Genomic DNA, 22,546 nt, shown 5'->3' with positions numbered 1-22,546 from the left:
AAAGTGGTCAAAAAGTCATGAGAATAATTTTTCAATTTTCATTGCATCATTTTTTTTTCAAGTTTCCAGAGCCAGAGCCATTTTACAATAAAAAGAGAATATCACTTGTAAATTTCTATTATTTGCATGCTGAATTTGAAGTTATTGTTTGTGTTTCACTAGTCCATCTGTATCTTTTTTTCTAATTCACAATCCTCATCAAAAGTCTTTGAAGAAGGGTTTGTACAATGTACATGTAGCTTGCATTTTCATGTATTCATTCATCTACTGATGTATTTTATTTTGCAAGAAAGTGAATTTAATGTGCCATCTGTGCATATTTGTAATTTGCTTTGTTTACCTTTGTAAAACTGAATACATTTTGATGATATGCAGAAGTGTTTCTTTAAATGCATGGATAATGTCTGCATATCTCAATAAATCCTCAAGTGGTCACCATTAAAGCACTCATACCAGAATGAAATCTTACAAAAACTGTTTTATAATCAAAACATGTTTTACATGTTAAGTAATCGTATCTTTACCATTTATTTCAAGAGTGATCAGAGAAATGTGGTTGCCTTGGCAATTTCTTCCCCCCTGTACTGAATAATTCTGAGAGGGTTGTATTATAACTATTGGGTGCTTCATGCATCATAATCTGTTTTCAATCAACTGCTTTGGCTTTATAGTTTATTGTCGAAATCTGAATTATTCAAATACCAAACATGTTGACTTGATAGATTAAGCCATTTAAATTCAACAAGACAATCTGTGAAAGTTGGTTGATGTTTATGTACTGCACATGATCTGTATACACAGGGATCTTGTTTATATTTTTTAAGGAAGGAAATGTCAATTTCATAGGAGGTACATGTACCATCCCTGCAACAGTGTGGGGGATTTCCCCATCCATGGTAGCATTTATTTTCCCCTTGAAATTGTGCAATCTGGAGCATACCTCGCACAAACATTAATTTTATCTGACATTATATTCTTTGTATTTACCCTGTTTTACCCATAGTATTTAAAAGAACATATTTACATTTATCGTTCAATACATTCATATAACAAACAATCATGACTCCATCACTGACCTTCATTGTTCTCTTGCCAATTATTATATAGGAAATATCATTGTACATTTTGTATGACAAATTGTCAAAGTTTAAATTCACTAAGATGATACATGTACCGTACATAAAACATGTTAAGCTTTAGATGGGGATTTCCAGGGCTCTTTAGTTTACAAGGCTTTTAAAAAAGCATTTTGGGGGCTAAATTGCCCCCAGCCCCTGTGTGATTTGGTTTTTTTCCCCCCTCTAGTGCTCCAGACAATATTAAAGTTAAATTTTGTTGTTGTTCTGTGGTGTATGCGCAGGTAGGAGAAGGCAGGGCGCTGTACAACCTCGGCAATGTGTACCATGCTAAAGGAAAGCATGCTGGGCGGAGCGGGCATCAAGACCCGGGAGACTTCCCACAAGAAGTTACAGACTGTCTCAAGCAGGCTATACAGTTTTATGAGTAAGTATTGACAGAATTATCTTGTCAGCATGGATGCTCTTCCTTTGAAGCGCTGTGGCCCAGTGAATTAGTCTTCGGACTTTGAAACAGAGGGTCGTGGGTTCGAATCCCAGACATGGCGTAATTTCCTTCAGCAAGAAACTGATCCAAGATGTGCTGCACTCGACCCAGGTGAGGTATTATGGGTACCGGTAGGAAGTAATTCCTTAAGAAGCTGTGTGCGCTATGAACGCCTAGCTTAGCCGGGTAATATAGAAGCGCCTTGAGCACCTTACAAGGTGGATATGTGCGCAATATAAATATCCTATATCATTATTATTATTATTATTTCTCAAACCATCATTTAGGGATTTTTTTTCACTCAGCAACATACAGAGGATTCAAGAACAGAGGGAATGTATTGTCTTAATGCCCATCGTGACAAAGAACAAAAAAGTCTTTGTCGAAACTTGTAAGATCAAAACAGGAGTTTAGTCCTTGATTCTAGACAAGTGGCAGATGTCTTTGCAATTTCATCTGCTCTGAAACTTAAGGGATGGTCTATGTACTGTTTTATCAATTTTTGGCAAAGACCTAACTGTTCCTTGTCGTTTTACAGACAATCTACTTTGTTCTTAAAGTCTCTGTACATTACGTCGCAAGCAAAACTACCTATTGGCATAAACTATACAGTTTAGCATGTAGTACATCCATGAAGAGTTTGAGTAAATTGTTGAATCTAGAAAGTCATGTACTTCTAGAAAAATGCAATAATTGTAGGCTCTTTGTGTTTGGGATATTGTTCTAATTTTATCATACATATAACTGCAAATATGGTAACCAAAATTGGGAGAGTTTTTTCCCTAAATCCTATAATAAGTTTTTTCCCTAAATCCTATAATAAAATTACAATACATACATGGTAGTACATGTATTAGTCCCATCACTTTGAAGCATTTATATCTGTAGATAGGCCTAAGTATTGTTTTGATATACATGCCACAACCATAAAACGTGAACAGAGCAATCAATCAGAACATGGGCAGATCCAGGTTTTTGGAAGGGGGGGGGGCACTTTTTGCTGGGTTGCTGGGGAAAATTTTTTGCAAGCAAAAAAAAGGGTTTTAACCACAAATGAAGGGTATTTCGTCCACGAAAATATTTGAAAAGTAAAAAAAAAGAAGGTCTTCCCTTTAAAAAGGGGGTACACTAATGTTTTAACAGCATTTTACAATGTACATACAAATTTTAATTACATGTATGCCTCTCAAGTGGGGGGGGGGGCATGGGGATGCTGTGCTCCCCCTGTATCCGCCAGTGAATCAGAACTTCCACAATGTTACAAAACCATTCGAGGTATCGATGATGGATCGATTGTTAAATGCCATAGTTCTGTTTTCCAGCTTTTGAAATGTGTTAATGATGTGACAAATTCTTGTGTAACGACATAGAGCAGCACATCATGTGTTGTCTGTCCTGGAATATCAATATTGTGTTTCTTTTGTTATTTGAGGCAAATTGTATGCATCAACATTTGTACTTTACTGTTGAAGGAAAAGGAATATAATGTACATATGTATTGGCAAACTCAATACAGTATTTCTATAGTTGCAGAAAAGGAATGTACACGGATACTTTGTACATGCTTGCAGTTACAGTGTATAGGATTGCAGGAAATGCATTTTTCTTGAGGGATTGAATTGGTTAACTTTGGTATTAAACTGATATCTATATTTATGGGTAAAACAAAGCCTACTTGTACATGAGCATCAAGATTTGTCTTCATTATGGAAATATACCCTTTACACCCTGAGAATTATTATTGAAGATACTTTTCTCATTTTTTTTCTCGCCTGAAGGAAGTTTAGTTGAGACCTACATGTAGTGCTCACTTTTCTTTTTTGTCGGTCTAGTCCGTTGGTCTGTAGTCTGTTACAAATTTTTTTTGGTTCAACTTGCTCTAATTTCTTTATTTCTGCCTCAGTCTTGATCACACTTGTTCAAATCATTCCTGGGTATTACCATGTGTGTTCATGAGGATGATGGGGTCAAAGGTAATCTAGGGGTCAACAAGATGTCAAATGATCGGAGGTCATGTTTATCATTTTTTTGAAGTTTTTGCTCTTGCTCTTATATGTACCACATGTGTTATGTGGTCAAAGGTGAGCTAGGGGACAAAAGGTCATATCACATATTTTAGGCGAGACTTATGGTTCATGCACTACCTTTTTTATGCTGGTAAAGCTCGCTATTGGGAATTTATAAGTGAAAAAATAGACTGAAATGTATATTTCAATCAAATATTCATTAAAGGGATGGTCCGGGCTGAAAGTATTTTACAAAGTATAGCTTAAATAGAGTAGAATTCACTAAGGAAAATGCCGAAATTTTCATCAAAATCGGATAACAAATAACAAAGTTATTGAATTTTAAATTTTAGCAATATTTTGTGAAACAGTGCTCATGAATATTCATTAGGTGAGCTGGTGATGTCCCATCTCCACTTGTTCTTTTGTATAAATTTTATTATATGAAATTAGGTTCATTCTAATTTTTTCCTCTTAGAACTAGACAAATTGGATTGACAACTGATTTAGTGCATTAGATATTTATTGCTGCAACTTATTTCATTATAAGGGAGACATATTATTCACACAAGTATTAAATAATGAAAAAACATGATTTTATGTAATACATAAGAAAACGGAAAGTGGGGATATGACATCATCAGCCCACCTAATAAATATTCATGACAACTGTTTTCACAAAATATTGCTAAACTTTAAACTTAAATAAATTTATTATTTATTATCTGATTTTGATGAAATTTTCGGCATTTTGCTCAGTAAAATCTACTCTATGTATTAAGATAAAAATGTTTTCAGCCCGGTCCATCCCTTTAAAACGTTAAAGCCTATTTCATTTCGAAAGGCATTGTATATTTAGTTTCAATTTCATACTTTAAGAAAATATGGCTACTTGTATCTGAGAGTACTTTAATTTTATGTTCATTGCTATGATTATATTGATGCATAAACCCTGGTCACAATTTGTCATCTATATTAAGGATAAATAATGCAATCACTATTTCTCACATTTCTATAAAATATACTCTCCATTCGTAATTTCTCATGAAAAATTCAGTAGACCTCCTTACTGGTCATCCAATGTTACCACTGTGTATGGGGAAAGTTCTCTGCTTCGTTGCCCCCATCCTCTGCTCTGGTTTGCATCTGTGAGGGCGAATACATCCAGCACAGAGCCAGGGTGTCCGCTCAAGTTATGCGATCTAACGTTACGGCAATGTGTACCGAGCACTGGTTTTGCCACTTAACATGTGAATTGCACACATTTGAAATGCCATTTCTGAGCCTGTGTAAACACGGTCTCCATGCGGCGTCCTACCAGACCACTCAGCTGTGCCTTGATTGTATCTCCGTGCAGAGCGCGACGTACATGTCGGCGTGTCGGAGTACCGGTAGCGTGGACCGTGTTTTTGATGAGTGGGTACAGTGTACATGTGAAGTTAATTTGTAAAACTATGTTAAAAGCCTGGATGTGCATGCGTCAAGGGGCCTTACTCAAAATGCAGATTTAGGTCGATCTCATGAATAATGTCAATTACTTATGATGTTTCCAAGCATCTGTAAATCTTAAACACTGTAGTTGTCAAAAGTGGTGGTTATTATTTGGCTATCAGTGATATGTACGATGTACCTACGGAAAGTCTGTTTTAAAAATATTGAATGCTTGAGTATTACATTTTGATAAAATGTACATTAATGCACACTGTAGGTACATGATTTTAAATTCAATTTCTATTCAAGAAATGAATTGGGGAGCGTTTCATGAAGGGATTTTATCCGACAAATCCTGTTTTATCCAACAATTACCATAGTAACAGTTCATTTCAGCCAATCAGAATCAAGGAAAGATCTCAGAGCTGACAATGCTCCCCTGAAGGGCATTTTGAAAATCATTTCCAATCTCCATATTGTCTTCACTCTTAAATATTCCAGAATGGATAGAATGAGCGATTCAAGTGTTGCTATGAAAACCCATGTTCATTTTTACTGAATTTATACATGTATGAACTTGTAAGTTAATGCTTCAGATATCTATTAAGATCCATCTCATGTGACAAAAACTTTTGTCTTGGGGACATACATACATGTACTTATGAGTATATTTTATATACATCTAGAACAAAAAAAAAGTAAGAATGTGTGAATTGTTGAATGGTTTGTAGAAATTTCACTGATTTTTGCAACATATATATTTAGCTATAAAATGCTCACTCTTGCATTAAAGTAATTTGTACATTGTAGATGTACATAGTAGATTTTATAAATGATTCTTGATTCTGGTCATGATTCACTTTGCATATATGTGTATGCAAATACATGTACATCAAGAACATCAACAAGTTTACCATGAGAACACACCCCTAAAATTGAATGATGAATTTCAAAATGCTGTGCTAACTTTTTTTTAAAAGAAAAACTCAACAATATAAATTTCTCAATATTTTTGCTAGTGTGTAAACAGACCTGTTTTGAGGAAACCGCTATCTATTCATCTTCGGATTCATATCTATTTGTTTGAAATATGAGTATGGTTCTACTGGCCTAGAAAATAAACTTGATCCTTCCAGCACATGCGGCTGCATACGTTTGACTGGTAATCATTTCTCTGGCTTACTGACAGTAGGGTGTAATTGAATTGTTCATGTAAGTTGTGAGAAAGGAGGAGGTTTGACATCCAATAAAGCTTGTAATTAATGGGTTTTTTTTGCAGATTTGATCATATAATTTTTGTTTTGCTTGCTAGAACTGCAATAATAAACATGTACAAGGAAAATGAAATGGAAAAGAATTTGTAATGAATCCTACATGTGGTATTGGGTGCTTTCACACCTGACCAATCACATGAATTACCAGGTATATTTTGCTGGTATGTATGTATAATATAAGCAAATTTATAACCCAAAATAAGATAACAAGAGGTTACTATAAAATAATTGAAAATACATGATAAATTTATTAAAAAAGGAATTTCCCCCAAGCTTGCAGGGAGGGTCTCTAGTGTGAAACTAAAGCTTGAAATGTGCAGAAATTATTTTTTCTAATTTGTTATGGGTGTGCAAACGCTTTTTCTGGCTCATGTTAACTGAAGTAACTCTATCTCATTGAGGTAAGTGCGAGCACACCAAATGAATTATTTCTTTGAGGTTCGATGTTCTTGTGCTTTATGTACATTTATTTTTTTGTATGTGATTGAGTGGTTTAAGAGCCTAGTCCCAAACCTCCAATCAAAGGAGTCCAAAATGAGATGATAAATAATTGTAGTGGCTCATGGAGGAAGAGAAGTCAAATGAAAATTGTAAAAACAAACAATATGTGTTTACTGTCAGTGTCATTCCAACCATACTAGTCTACATGTTGCTTTTATAATGGCTGTGTAGCATATTTATGGTCAAAGAGACCCAGATTGTCAAGCCTTTGATTTTCACAAACAAGTTCTACATGTATAAAAGCAATTCACTCTTTCTCTTTTATTCTGACAATTTCTTTGCCACCAAACGATGAGCATGCTGTGCGTAGGTGAACGCCATCATCTCACTCTATACAGATCAGGCAAATTTTTTTGAATTTTTATATCACTTTTCAAAACCTACATCCTCAACAGACTGCAACATTTGATTACAAGCTTTAACACTGCAATGATTGGGGATTTTCCAGGGCACTTTTTAGCATTTCGGGAGCGAAATTGCACCGATTTTCCCGGGCCTGAAACACATAGATATTAATTATTAAGACTTAGAAAGAATGGAGCTACTTTTTTTCTGTGGCTAAGTTATTGCAAATACTACATATGGTTTCAGCATTTATGAAAATTAATAAAGGAAGAAATCAGATTACCCACTAACAATGGAAAATATGCTTGCATGTACATGCATCAATAACAGATTCTTTTCAAGTACAGTTGCCATTTGCCAATGGATCATTGGAAAACTCTAAATTACATGTACATGTATGTGTTAAAACAGTATTCCTGCTTCTCTTTCATAATAACTGGTAACTCCACCCTCGTTAAAATTTGAATGAAAGCTAGAGAAAATGAGATCAATTAAGAAAGTTTCTGACATGTTGTGTGTGTAGAGTTTGAAATAAACCAGAAAATGAGCATTTTCTTATTTTTTTTTTTTTTGGGGGGGGAGGGGAGGGATGATATTGCCATGAGCCACTATGTAGGTAATTTTCCTCTGATGTGCACCTTCATGTAGAACAGAGGAGATTTGGGGTTGGATGCAGAAGGAATAGTTCACAGATTGCCCCTCCCTTTTATTGAAGTCCTTTGAAAAGTCTGCTTCTAGAAAAAAAAAAGTGATTTGTGTCATTGAAGAGCACTGTAACCCCTATTCCAGTTACACAAATGTATTCTGACCCCTATAACAATACCCCCTACCCCCCCAAGTTAGCTTTTACTATCCTACATTTGATATGTATCTTACATGTAGACCCTTAAAGGTAAGAGACATCGTACAATCAACTATAAGCATATGAAAAGACATGTAGAAAAATTTACAAGCAAATATTGATCATATTTCTTTCTGATTAACATATGATGAAGCATCCAGTGTATACCTATCTTCAAACCATTTGTAAGGCGAGGTATGATTTATAAAGGTACATGTAGAATATACATGTTAGGACATTCAATCAAGATTCTCCTTTTGACGTCAGCCGAGCCCGGCTGCCCGCTAATGTGCACACTTGGCAATCAGTGAAACCTAATACAATTATGTTGTCAGTTTCTGCTGCTACTCCCCAATGATACATTTGTGGATGAATGGACATTCGCCTGCATAATATACAATGTATGACATCAACTCTAGGATTGCTACAATATACAAGTATACTGGGTTTGAGAAAGTATAGTGGAAATGTTTTTATCCGAGGTTGGTTTGGCAATTACTTTTTTCCCGAAGTCGTGCTAGAGGGAAAATAGTAATGTTGCCGGACCAACCGAGAATAAAATATTTCCACTACACTTTCGAAAGAAGCGCCTGGTTATTTGTTTTATATCCCTTCCATAATTATTAAAGTTTGAACAAAAATATTGGTAATCTAGTCCTAATTGGCCTTCATGTATCTCCATGATCTGGACAAAATCTAGATCAGCTTTGCTCTAATTCAAGCAAAATTGTCTTATCATTCTAAGCTAGCTGGTTCCTGAATAAACTGCGCGCTGCTACCGTCGGCTCCCAAGCATCACTCAGGGTGGTTGGTGTTGCACTGAGTGGCGGCTGTACTAGTGAGATCGATCTTCTAATAATTCCACTTTCAGTTGTGAAGGTTGTAAACTAACCCTGCTGAACTAAAATCAAGCAGCCCGGATCATTCGATGATCAAATGATGGCCATCATTAATTGTATTTTCAGCATACAGATTCATTATAAACAAGCAAGATGCGATTTCACATTGACATTTTTTAATCGGAGAGTTTGTGATACAGCTACATGTAGCATTGCATTTTTACCTGTGTTGATTGCACTGCACTCAGCGGACGGACCCTTGATAAAGCGTCTGCGCCGTTGCATCACAAGACTTGCCCGGTGGAGGCATTCCGTCATGCACTGTGCCCAAGTGATTGTGTGGTTTTCAGTTGGACACAAAGTAGAAAAAAAATTCTACTCTGACATCACAAACTATTTTGATCTCCGATGAATTTAATTTTTCTTGTGAAATCATGATTAGTCACATGAAGGGCTCTCGACCAATCAAATAGCAACAAATTTTCAGTAAGGGATATCATTCAGAATAACAAAGAAATAAGGTTTCCTGCATACTATGTTTTCCATTAAGAATTCATTGATTGAATTGCCGTTGTAATGCCGGATTTTAGTTTGTTTGAGCATGAAAATCACTTTCTCAATACAGCACATTTCATGTGTGGTATATGTACAGTAATGATATTGTACAATGCCTACTTAGTTTTTTGTGCATGTACGCACGCAAATAGGAGGCTGAATATGCAACTTTCTGTTTGTACTGTCAAAAATATGCAACATGTACTGTCAAAAATTATATACCATTGCACAACGTAATAGATTATGTTACAATACGGGTCTGGGCAATTCCTTGTGCTAAAATGCAGGTGTAATACGCATAGGGCCAGCTAGGCCACTGCTACTGCAGATATGAAGCAACTAGCCTGCACTTAAACCAGCAGGCCAGCCTTACATGTGCTTTATATGGCTTCTTTCTTAAACCTGCTGAAACCTTCAAAATTAGTTATCAAGCTCATTCTAGCACTGGCAGGTGGAAACTCATAGTGGCTGCTCTTGTAACTTTGAGGACAAACTACATGTAACATGTTCATATCTACAGATGATCTAAAGTCCATGGGGGCATTTCATGAAGCTGACCGTTGTTATAAGCTACTACAATCATTTCACCTAATTGGCTCAGAGCAAATCATTCTTTGAAAATCACTGTCAAAACCTATCATGTAATGCTCCCCGGCATGTTTGATTTGCCTCAATGTCCTGCTCGTTGACCTTCAATATTTTTCTTGCTCTTTTATATATTTTTTCTCACTTGGGCAGTGAAATAGAAATGTGCCCTAAAAATAGAAAACCGGTACTTGCCCTTTGTTAACCTACGAGCGACTTTACAAATGAATGCTGATCCTTCCTTAGGAACTTAATCAACATGAAAGGAAATCTGGGGCCTGTCTTACAAAGAGTTAAGATTGATCAGATCAATCGCAACTATGGAAAGCCAGCAAAGTCGACATATACTATGCATGTTTGCTTGAAACTTTTTCTAGATATGAAATGTGTATCCATAAATTCATTGATTTCTTGACAGTTCAGCGTGTTCTCCATAGATTACAAAGGACATTTTGCACATATTTTTTAGAAAAAATTATGACATTGATGGATTTCCATAGAGTATTCACATGGTCTCCAAGCAGTTGGTCTCCCTCTCAGATAGTCTTATGCCATATGGGCTAAATGGAATTGGTCTTCTATCAGAATTATGGTCCCAACTGTCGGTGTCATTGTATAGTCTCATGCCCAAATGGCGTAATTTCCACTTCATCTTGTCAGTGTTGCATTTTTTTTCATGAGGTTCGTGAACAGTTGGTGGAATAATTTTACTTCTCAATTTTGACTAGCATTTCTGGTTGTGAGAGAAAAGCTTTCAACTATGTCCTGTACAGTTCTATGTAAAACGAGTTGGCTGATGAGTTGATGAAAAAAGAGCGAATTGCAATGGGATACTAGGAATGTTATCCCCCTGCAGTTCATCTAATCTAGACCAAGTGGAGTTATTCTATTAAGTGAATATTAGACAGAATGGGTATAGCCCTTCTCGATATATGACAGAAAGATAAATGGGTTACATGTAAATAGGTCTCCCATATGTTTCATAGATGAATGGGTCATAGACGGGCTCGAGGATCAAAAGTGACAAAATATGATATTTTTTAATGCAAAATATGTTTTTTGTTAAAAATGATTGGCATGCTTCATATGCATAATTTATCAATATTTGTAACAAAATATGTTTTTTTCCTTCAAAATATGATTTTGATTATGGATCAGTATGTTTTTTGGTCAAGAGAGTTTGGCAGATGTGCAAAAATACAGACTGGCTAAGCATGCATCAGTATATTATATCTTGACATTTTTGCAGTATTCATCAGTATTGAAAGCTATTCGTGTGCACATGCGACAGCAGATTCTGCTTTCAATCATCATTTCTATGAGGTATATACATGCACTGTATCCTCTAAAAAATGTAATCCTCAGAAGAAAAAAAATTGTTTCATCAGAAAATTTATTTTCATAAAATGCTGAAAGCAATTGTGCATCGTTAAATTAAGTGGAAAAGTTGGAAATCGAGTTGAATAGCTGAATTAAAAGGTATATTACACTGCAATTGATAAATATGTAAGAAGGTTTATTTCATGAGCAGAATTTCATTTTTGAAAATATACTTGCAATTCCTGTTCGTGTGACTTGAGTAGTTCATTGTACATTTGATATTTCTTTTTATTTTCATTGCAGTGTGGGAATCGTGAGTACAACAGCATTGAATTATTTGATATAGTTTACTTCCACGTTTCGATTTATTGTTTTGGTATTACAGGATCTGTAAAATGTTATAGTACTTTACCATGCGTGGATGATACTAATTAAAGACTGTCAATCAATCTCTATGGCAATCATACCTTTTGAGGTAATGATCACACATGCTTATTTGCAGTGTAATTAAGAAGCCATGAATGACAAAGCAGTGTTTTCTTGCATGCCATTATGTAGCTCCATTAATTCCATCTTGATACAAATTATATTTTTTTTCCTGCAATTATTGTCTGTGAAAATGTCAATGTTGGTGCATTATTCTTGACTTGTTTGTGCCAATGACGCAAAAGCCTACCTACATGTTTTTTATTGAAGTATTGAATTGAATGATAAATAAATAGTAGATACGTAAATACTCAATATTTCTCTTTATCTTTTACTTCAATTGAGGCTGGACTGCGTATTGTTAGACCATGTTTGAATGTAGTCTGCGGGCACAGACCCTTACTCTTCGCATAATGCATTATGGGAAAAAATACATGGGCTTGGCAATTTCACCCCTAAAGTGCTCGAAAGAGCCCTGAAATAAAAGAAAAGAGGCCTGTAAAATACCCATTCACTGCAATATTAAAGGTAAAAGAAATTAATTGCAGCAAACAATTATTTCATGAGAATGCTGTAAAATTAAGGTTAATTACCACTGAAATCAACTCTTCGTTGAGAAATCATGAAATCTTAGCTGAAAACTGTAAATTCTGAGGATAACTACCACAAAAAGGCATGTGTGGGACAGTGAATTAATATTTCCTGGAAAAATTTCCAACATTTTTATTGAATTCTGTGCTTATTTTGCTCATTTCTCAGCAATCACACATTTTTTCCAGAGCCAATTGGCACATATTTTTTTTTTATTAATATACATACAAACACACTTGGGTGGTCATTTCATTGGATTCTGTTCAAACTAATTTTTAGATCATTTCCACAACTGGCATTTATTTTTAAAGCTTCTCCAATGTTACAGATTATACATGTAGTAGGCTGTGAAAAGTAGTCCACAAAATAATAAGAAAAGAAATGCTTGGTGCAAAATGCAAATCTGAAATAGTGAGGGTATTCACTAAAGTCCTGTATTTTATTTGACACGCACATACATGTAGGGTTTAGAGCCTAGTCTCCACTCTAGACATGAATTCATTTGTTAAAGTGTCAAATTTGTGTCTGTTCTTGCAGACTACATGTGGTATGAATTCATCTTTGGAAATAAATGTACCATAACGTATGACCACTTAAAAAAGTGTTTTGTAGGGGAAAGTGGTGAAGGCAATATTACTTCAGACCGCGACTATTGTGTTGTGTACGTGTTTTTGCCTGCAGCTAATTGGTCTTCCAATATTCCTCTATTGAGCACTGCCATTATCTCAGCCCTTGCTTTCAAATGGGTATTGATACACTTTACTTACTAGTCATTTCATTCTCTACTGCCAGATAGGAAATTGGTTATTTTCACATGTAGGCCTATTTGTTCAGTAAAAAAGTGAAAAATTAGAAAAAGTATAACCACACACATCTTTTTTTGAAATTAATGAGAACCTTTATTTTTCACTGTATATTCGCTCCTCAAAATCCTATTTGTGAATTGTTATTTTATTCAATGTATTATTAAGTTTTAATGTAATTTAAGATTATTTTACTTATTTTTTAAAGTTTTTGATTGATTGATATTTATTTATTTTGTTTTATTAACTATTATTATTATTTTTTTTTTTTTTGGGGGGGGGAGATGGGGGTTACCACTATAAACATGCTTAACATTACAGATCTCCATTTAAGTATACATGTACCTACATGCATGGACCACAATCCTTGTTCTTGGGATAACCAGGCAACAATCATTCAGCTCACAAAATAGTATACGTACCCGGCCCCTAAAATGCACAAATTCTACAGAAAACATGTATTGTAGCAAAGCCAGCAACAGCTGCGAGCACTTAATATGCAAACACGCGGTCGGCAAATCGTCGTATCCACAACGCTTGCATGGAAAGAGTGATGCAACATTTTCCTGATAGCGTGTATTGAAAATGCGGTTAGTGTTGTATTTCTCCTACCTGTATGACTTTTTTGTACAGGAAAAATCTAAGCCGCTTAAACCAAAATGACAAGCTTGTAGCTCTTTTTGCGATATTCTCTCTGATTCGTGGTTGTGTAAATGTAAGGATACCAATGTCGAGCAATTGTCTTGGTCTTCCCTACTATGGGTTTTTCTAGCATTGAAAATCTTGTTAGGGTACGTGACAAAAGTGTGAATATTATTCATAAATTTTGAACTTGATTTTCTCTGAGATGGGATTGCACCGTCATATATTTGACGGTTCGGATGACTGCTGATGAATTGTATGAATGACCTGGAAGTTTTTCATCAACATTTTGGTCCGACAAGTTGTCAGACCTGACATCTTTCTGTTGTTCTGATTGGCTGAAATGTACTGTTACCATGGTAACAGTCGGATAAAATGGCATTTGTCGGATGAAACGTATGACAGGTCCTTTCTTGAAACGCTCCCCTGAATGGCCCCTCTAAAGTAGACAACTTAACAATTGATCTGGAGCACCAGCATAGGAAGTAAATGAGGGTAACAGGTGATGTCGTCCTCATGAGAGCCCGAATAGCCCCTAAAATTCCCCCAAAATGCATGTTTTGGAGCGACCATTCTTCTTAGAGTGGCCCCAAGATCTGTCAGAGAAAAATGTTCTAGATTCTTTAGAAAATCAATATTCTTAATATGGCAAAATTATATTTGCATTCACTGCATAATAGCCTGTTGCCCTAAAAAGTAGCCCTTAAAATGAAAGAAATAAGCAACGATTTTCTTCAATCGCCCCAATATGGACAAATGTTAGCCCCTAAAAAATAAAAATTATTTCCTACATGTAACATGTACAGCACCCTTTCATATTGTATCACCATTAGTAATGGTGATACTAGATATAAATTGCAAATATGCATACAAATAATAATGTACATTGTATGTTGCACGTTCATCAGCATAAGGTGAGATAAACATCTACAGAACAATACTTATACCCCTTTCGTATTGCGCTTTTCACCGGCACTTTTGTATTGCGCTTTTCACCGGAACTTTACCGGTGAAGTTCGCCAGCGAAGGGAAAGTGTCCAGTATGAAAGGTACACAGGAGAACTTCACCGGTGAAGTTTGCCGGTGAAAAGGCCAGTATGAAAGCAAACCGGAGAACTTCTCCTCTTTAATGACGTCAGAGGTCAACTTTTTCTATCCTGAAGTCCCCTGTACCGAGATTCCGTGTGCGATAGTTGCAAGCTCAGCTGAATGCTTTGGCCAAGTAAATACCCTCGAACATAATTTTTTTTTACTAACAATATTTATTAAAAAGCAATACATGTGTAAAAAAAGAAATGCGCTAAAATATAAACACAAGGTGATATTTACGAAAGGTATAAAAAATTAATTACAACATGTTTGGAAGTATTACGAGAAAAACAATTTGTTTGTTTTTCTCGTAATACTTCCAAACATGTTGTAATTAATTTTTTATACCTTTTGTAATAGGTAAGAAGTAATGTTTACAATTTTCTTTCGTTTGTTCTACAATCGCCTGTTGACTTTCGCCGGGGAAAAAAATGTCAGTGCGAAAGGGTAAATTTTTTTCTTCGCCGGTTAAGTGAGGAATGCGAGGTGGAGAAGTTTGCCGGTGAAAAATGAAGAGGGCAGCGTGAAAGGGGTATTAATCATGCACAAGCCTTCGACCCCACTATTCTGATGCTGAGTAAATGTTCTTCAAGTGACAAGATCTATCTAGCAACTGTTTTACTGTGATTGCTAACAAAGCAATTTTCTGAACTGGGTCAGTAGCAGATTAGGAAAATAGTTTGAACAAGGTCTCGTACCAATGTAAAGGTCAAGTCCACCCCAGAAAAATGTTGATTTGAATCAATAGAGAAAAATCAGACAAGCACAATGCTGAAAATTTCATCAAAATCGGATGTAGAATAAGAAAGTTATGACATTTCAAAGTTTCGCTTATTTTCAACAAAATAGTTATATGAACGAGCCAGTTACATCCAAATGAGAGAGTCGATGATGTCACTCACTCACTATTTCTTTAGTTTTTTTATTGTTTGAATTATACAATATTTCAATTTTTATGAATTTGACGATTAGGACCTCCTTGCCTGAAGCACAAAATGTTAAAATAATGGAATTCCATGTGTTCAGGGAGGAATGAAACTTCATTCCACGTGACAATGACGAGAAAATGAAAATATTTCATATTTGATATAATAAATTACAAAAGAAATAGTGAGTGAGTGACGTCATCAACTCTCTCATTTGGATGTAACTGGCTCGTTCATATAACTATTTTGTTGAAAATAAGCGAAACTTTAAAATGCCATAACTTTCTTATTTTACATCCAATTTTGATGAAATTTTCAGTGTTATGCTTGTTGAATTTTTCTCTTTATTCAAATCAAGTTTTTGTTGGGGTGGACTTGTCCTTTAAGTTTCTAAAATCAGGAGGGGATGGAATGGGGATTTCTTTAATATGATACTGTAGGTTTTTCTATGACCAACTGCTTTGCCATATTTCAGTAGTAATCAGTAGGCCTACACATTTTTCTACATGTATAAAATAATAATATAGGATTAATATAGCGCACCCATGTTAGGTACTCAAGACGCTCCTATATTACCCCAGGTAAGCTAGTCTACTGATTCTGGTGCGCACAGCTTTTTGAGGAATTTCTTCCAGCCGGTACCCATTTACCTCACCTGGGTTGAGTGCAGCACAATGTGGGTAAATTTCTTGCTGAAGGAAAACACCATGGATTTAGAATCAAACGCGCGTCCTTCTAATTGAAAGAAAAGAGTCTTTCCCACTAGACCATGATGCCCCCTGATTTATCCATGCTCTAAAAAAAGTAAGTGTAAAGCTCCCCCTCCCTGTTCTAACACCACAACTTTCGAGGACCTTGTTTGATGTTGAAAAAATAGAAGAAATAAAACCAATCAATATTCAAGTCACTCTCACAAGCTGTTCCAAAGTATCCTTAAATCAGGATTATCCCCTTCTTTTTTTATTGAGATTTATTACTCAGTTTGAGTTTGTGTTACCAACGAGACCGTGCCACTTGATTGCCTTGCATCCTAATAGCAACCGACAGTAATGATGTCTCTAGAGCTCATGTTAGACTGCATTGATGGAAAATGATGAATCTCTCCTTTTTGGGATGAAGCGGGGATGTCTCGCCTCTATCTTAAAAGCTTATTCAAAATGTAGCTTAGTGCGTTTTCTAAAAAAAATGGTCCAAGGTGATGGAAAAAGATGTGCTCTGTGAAGCAAACAAAAAGCAAGACTAGCACTTTTGCAAGTCAACGAAAGCATCTTAAAATTCAACTGACAAAATAAAAATGTTGATATTGAGGATGAGATTAAAATATTCTCACAGTAAATGTCATCAGAGCCATTTCATTGAATGTGCTGCAGGAGTAAATACCTTTTCAATCTAATGCAGTAAACTGGAAGAAAATATATTCTGACATATTCCACCTTTTTCATCTTTCAACAAGAGAGTGATTATGAAGATATCTCTCGGACCAAAATGAACTAAAATTCTAGTTAATTGCAGTCCCATATGTAGACATTCATGTTAGTAGATGTAGTGTATCATCAGCTTAATCTTTCAGAGTCAAGGAAGAAGGGAATGTTCTTCAGTTACTAGGTAATGGTATTATGGCTTAAAAATAAAGCAGCCAAAGGCTGAATTGCAGAATGTTTTACAAGTATATTAATTTGAATATGATAATAAATTGCCTAATTACACAATGTTTAATAAATAAAATTCCAACCATGAAATCGAAATGATAAAAGAAGTACATGTATGGAAAATATGTGTAGGTAGCCATTTCATGGATATCTAAGTGTGGTGTGAAATTTCTGAATCTTTTCGGGCAGGATTTTTTTTACACTGTTTGCTGGTTAAGCCTCACCGCCCGTTATTGAATAGCATAATGACTCTGGTTTGCTTAATAGAAGAAGTAATTCTGAAGTATTTACTGGGCCTTTCCCCTCAGCATCAAGGAACCATTTTAAATTAATTCAATTTCAATGTTTAGCCTCTTACTTGTGACAATTTGAGTTATTGACCCACATATAACTAGAAACTGTTGCATTTGAAATGATTCAGTGGGGGCAGAGGAACGGTCAGAGGAAGAGAGGTTTGGGTGTGTGCGTGTGTTTGAGAAAGGAAAATATGAGAGAGAGACAGATGGATGGGGGGGGGGTGATTGGAAATATCTTCATGGGTGTGACATGAGAGTTGTTGTACATGTGTTCATGTGGATGTAGAAGAGAGTGGACATTGATGAGACCGAGGGAGGAGAGACACAAAGAAAGAAGAAATGGAGCGAGAAAGAAAGAAAGACTGACTTTTTAAATGAAAACTTTATTTACAAATTATAACAAAAGTCAAGTATACAATAAAAGAATAGTTTGGCATAAACATTCAAGTGAAATCAGGTTGATTACAAAAACAGAGTGAAACCAAAAGTTATATGAGCCATGCAATACTGCCCTCGTTAATTGTAAAAAGTAATCTATTCATACACCATTTAAGAAAGGAAGAAAGAAAGAAAGACAGAAAGAAAGAAAGAAAGAAAGAAAGAAGGAAATGAAAGGAGGGGGAGGGGAGGGAGGGAGGGTCAAAGTAGAGAATGACTTCATTTATAGAGTGAATAAGGTGTGGGTACAAAAGAATGGAAGGGGGATGCAAATACAAGAATCACAATTTAGACCCCAAAGCAAAGATTTGCTTTGTACCAAATCTTTGAAATCAATTAATACTTTATTATCAATAGAATACATATGAATAATTGAAAGTCTGTCCTTTTGCCTCTGCAAACGGTGCACTGCGCCTTTTAAAAGACTTTTCCTGAACTCTGATGTACATACTGTCCCAGTCCACTAAACGTTACAAAAAAATCATATAAATGGGCAGTGTTTGCCTGAGAGGATAGTGATTCCTATGTCTTGTGCTTTTCTTTATTGACAGAGCCAACCTAGCAATAGTCAGGGAGCTCGGAGACAGGGCGGCGCAAGGAAGAGCCTGTGGTAACCTTGGCAACACGCATTATCTTCTTGGCAACTTCGAGACGGCCATACAATTCCACACAGAGGTGAGCATATAGGGAATGAAGCTGACAAAAAAAAACCTAGATAGGAAGGGGCGGAAGAAGCACTTGAAAATTTAATCTCCGGCGTGCTTTTGACATCCCAGTTAATAGGCCAAGCCTTGGTGCTTGTGCTGCTGTGAAATGCTGCTCAGAAATTTCAGCACTTCCCAGGGATGATTTCCATGTATTGTTCTCTCTTTTTCTCTCACATTATCTTTTTATATAATTTCTCATCTTGCTCTATGATTGTCTCAGTTTCTGTCATACTCTATGACTCTGTCTTAACTCTTACTCCAACTCTCACCGCTCTCTATTTTCTCTGTTCGTCATACTGCTTTTCATCTCATCCATTACCCCTTTTTCAATTTTTCTTTCTATTTTTTTCATCTCTTGCCCTCTCTTCCTGATGCCTCCTCTCTCTCCTCCTCTCCCTCCACTTCACTTCTTTACTGCTTGGCCTTGCGTGTTCTAATTCCCCTTCTGCTTGAAATTTTTTCTACATTACATCATTCTACGGAATGCGTACTCTTTAAAAGCATGAAGATATGCCATAATATTTTAGCCATTTCTTAATCTTTAAGTGTTTGTAAAGCTTTGTTAATGGTCACTTTCTTCAAATTCATATCCTTCAATTGTAAAGTGGCTTTAAAAAAAATATCTTGTCAACAGTTGAGTCTTTGCAAAAAATTAAAATGGGATTATAAAGGTATTGAGCTCGCTCTCTTGGAAATCATGCTATTGTTTATTGAAACCAACCACAGTAATGTCAAAGCACATAAAGCTATGGCTGAGATGTAGCATAATTTAAGGTTTTACATTATATCAATCATCAGCAACAATTGCTACATCTATAAAACAGAAGCAGCTATGAAAACATCAATTATAATTAACATCAACAATATATCCTTCAACAATAACAGCAGCCTCATGCAATAGTTGCTTCAATAAAAGCAGAAACATTTAACACAAATATCCACAGTATGCATGCAGATAGAGCTCATTTTCAATTTTATAAGATATGCTCTAACAGCAACAAAACCATTTACATGTAACCCTAAATCTCCCAGGGTATTTTGATTCTTGTCATTCCGGGGGGGGGGGGGGGGGGGGGGGTGGATCTCGACCGCGGATTGCACGATCACAACGAAAAATTTGCATGATGGTAGAGAATTTCTGTTTTTTTACGTTTTGTTTTTTATTGTTTTTTCGATGAATATCGTTCCATACTTAATTCTGATCATAAACAAGGCAAAATCAATTAAGTTTAATCAGTAAAAGTAGAAATAATGATACATTTATGAATTTTGGCTAAGTACACAATTTGCATTGGATGTGTACATGAAATCACGTTTATGAATAATTTTGGGTCTGACATGCACTACATAATGTTGCGTAATGTAACCGCGTACCCGGGCATCACAAATTTGGCTTCAAAATTTGCACGAGACTTGAAAGTAAAAAGTCGGCGAGCAGCGAGGTCAAAAAATTTTGCGCAGCAGATATATCGCGAAAATTGTCGAGGGGGGGGGGCCATTATGGGCCCCCCTGGGAGAATTAGGGTTAAACAACAACACTATCACCTACAAAAAATGGATGACCCATATGACATGTACCAGAGCAACTGGTGTGGCATGAGACAATAATGGATTACCATAATACAAAATTTAAGCTTTCTTAAAAGTTTTCCGAAGCCCACTTACATTTTACCGAGAATTACTCTAATTACTGGTGTATATCTATGTGCTAATGCATGGCTTATCTTCCTTGTAGAATATAGTTCCTTGTCTTGGTAGAAAATTATTTATTGCTAGCAGTACTTTGCAGACAGCATATTGGTATGCGAAAGTAGGGTTTTGCATTCATGAATTCTCAGTACTGGATTGAAATGCATTTGCATTTTAAGCATTAATCACGGTGTATTTGCCGTGCAATACATTGATTTTGTCGGCCGTTTTTTTTCCAGATGCCTGAATATGAGGTTGCCAACAGGGTAGAAATTATTTATCATCCTTGTGTAAAGAAGTAAAAGCATGTTTAAAGATTGTTGTAGAAGTACTGTCAAAACCCAATAGGTCGTTGATTTTGTCTGAAATATTGTTTACTTGTGTTAGGCATAATTGATATGACACGGGTAAAATCAAACAACTGTTTATTTGCAAGTGATTCTTGCTTGATTGATACATCAATGTTTCTGCTTTACTTCTGCTTTGTTTATATTTTTGACATTTTATTTATGAATACAAATCACCATCTCACTTATTTTAATTTTCTCAGTTTTCATTGTGAAGTACATGTAAATGTTATGACTGGTGTATGCCGCATAAACTGAAGCCCCTAATGGGTTAGCATTAAATATGCACTCTTAAAAAGAACTAATTTACATTTATATACCTACACCCACACGATTACTTTACAATAATCTGCACATGCTAATACATGTATAAGAGACTGACATTAATTATTCATTTTTGAAAACATTGGTTTTCAAGAATATTACATTTGACAAGTTGATGCTAGTACGAGTCTAAATACCCCACTTCTTTTCTCCTTCCTCAGCGGCTTGCTATAGCAAAAGAATTCGGAGACAAGGCAGCAGAGAGGCGGGCTTATAGTAACCTAGGAAACGCATGTGTCTTTATGGTGCAGTTTGAAGTGGCTGCAAAATATTACAAGTAAGTATTTAATAATAATATAGGTATATTTACCCAGGGAAGCCACTTCAGCTCTGAAAACTGTTCTCGCAGCGGGCCCTGCTATTATTATTATTATTTGAAGATGTTGTAAGGGGAATATTGCAGTGAATGCGTGAACAGAACAGACTGCCATGTTTGGTGTTTAAAAGAAAAGTAAAAGACTCACATGTTATTAAAATCAAACACTATAAACCCTTTGCCTATATTATCTTGGCTTCCTTTTTGTGGGACAGATGTATAATGATGCAAACACACTTTTCTGACAATATCTATCCACTGCCCTCAATACGAATTCATTATATTACTACCTTGATCTAATTGAAATCATTTTAGTGAATATGGCATTGGCCTTGAATTGACTTGTGAAGCATATTTCTGGATAGTTCGTATGGTGTTTTTTTTTTTTAGCAGGCGGTTTAACATGTTAAAATCTGCTAATAATTGTACTCTTTGGTACTCGGTGTATTTGAAAATCATTTAATTCAAGATATAATGTACTATTTTGTTAGTGAAATTCAAATCACAATTTCATTAATTTCTTCTGAATGATGGCATTTGGGGCACCGTTGAAAAGTGGTAGTTTACTTAATAGAGCTATGCGTAGATGATTAAAGCACAATGAGCATTGTTTGTGGGTCGTGGCCGTTTCAGGGTGGTGATTTTGATGTAATTTTAAAATTAGTTTTGTTTCCTAATTGGATTTATGTGAGAAGGAAGGTGATGAATATAATTTGATCATTTGGGCTTGATGACTCTGAATGAAAGGAAGTGAAATGGTGAGATGCAAGAGAGAAAGAGGGAGACGGAAAGGGGAGAGAAGGTTGGGGAAGAGATGGAGGGATGGAAAAAGGATGAGAGGAAGAGAGAGGGGAGGAAAGAAAGAGATAAGAAGGGTGGATAGAAGGAGGAGCAAAATCAAAGAGACTGGATGGTGATGGAGGGAGGAGAAAAGGGAAGGGAAGGAGAGTAAGAGGGAGATTGAAGCTGACAGAGCTGGAAAGATAGAAGTGAGTGAAAGATTAGAGAGAGGGGGAAGGAGGAGAAAGAAGATAAAAATGAAA

General features: G+C 35.7%; 1 protein-coding gene across 2 annotated transcripts in view; it reads left to right on the top strand.

Moving 5' to 3' along the window:
- The window catches only part of LOC121428617 (G-protein-signaling modulator 2-like), a 66,739-nt gene that overhangs the window by 14,548 nt on the left and 29,645 nt on the right, over positions 1-22,546 (top strand). For both annotated transcript variants that reach the window (XM_041625379.1, XM_041625378.1), the window contains exons 4-6: positions 1,361-1,503; positions 18,672-18,795; positions 21,349-21,464. In XM_041625379.1, the coding sequence (XP_041481313.1) occupies positions 1,361-1,503; positions 18,672-18,795; positions 21,349-21,464 (383 nt within the window). The remainder of the gene's footprint in view (positions 1-1,360; positions 1,504-18,671; positions 18,796-21,348; positions 21,465-22,546) is intronic.

Source organism: Lytechinus variegatus, chromosome 15, assembly GCF_018143015.1.
Source record: "Lytechinus variegatus isolate NC3 chromosome 15, Lvar_3.0, whole genome shotgun sequence".
Classification (NCBI taxonomy): Eukaryota; Metazoa; Echinodermata; class Echinoidea; order Temnopleuroida; family Toxopneustidae; genus Lytechinus; species Lytechinus variegatus.
Note: the sequence above shows the minus strand (reverse complement) of the source record. Positions and strands in the feature narration are given on the sequence as shown.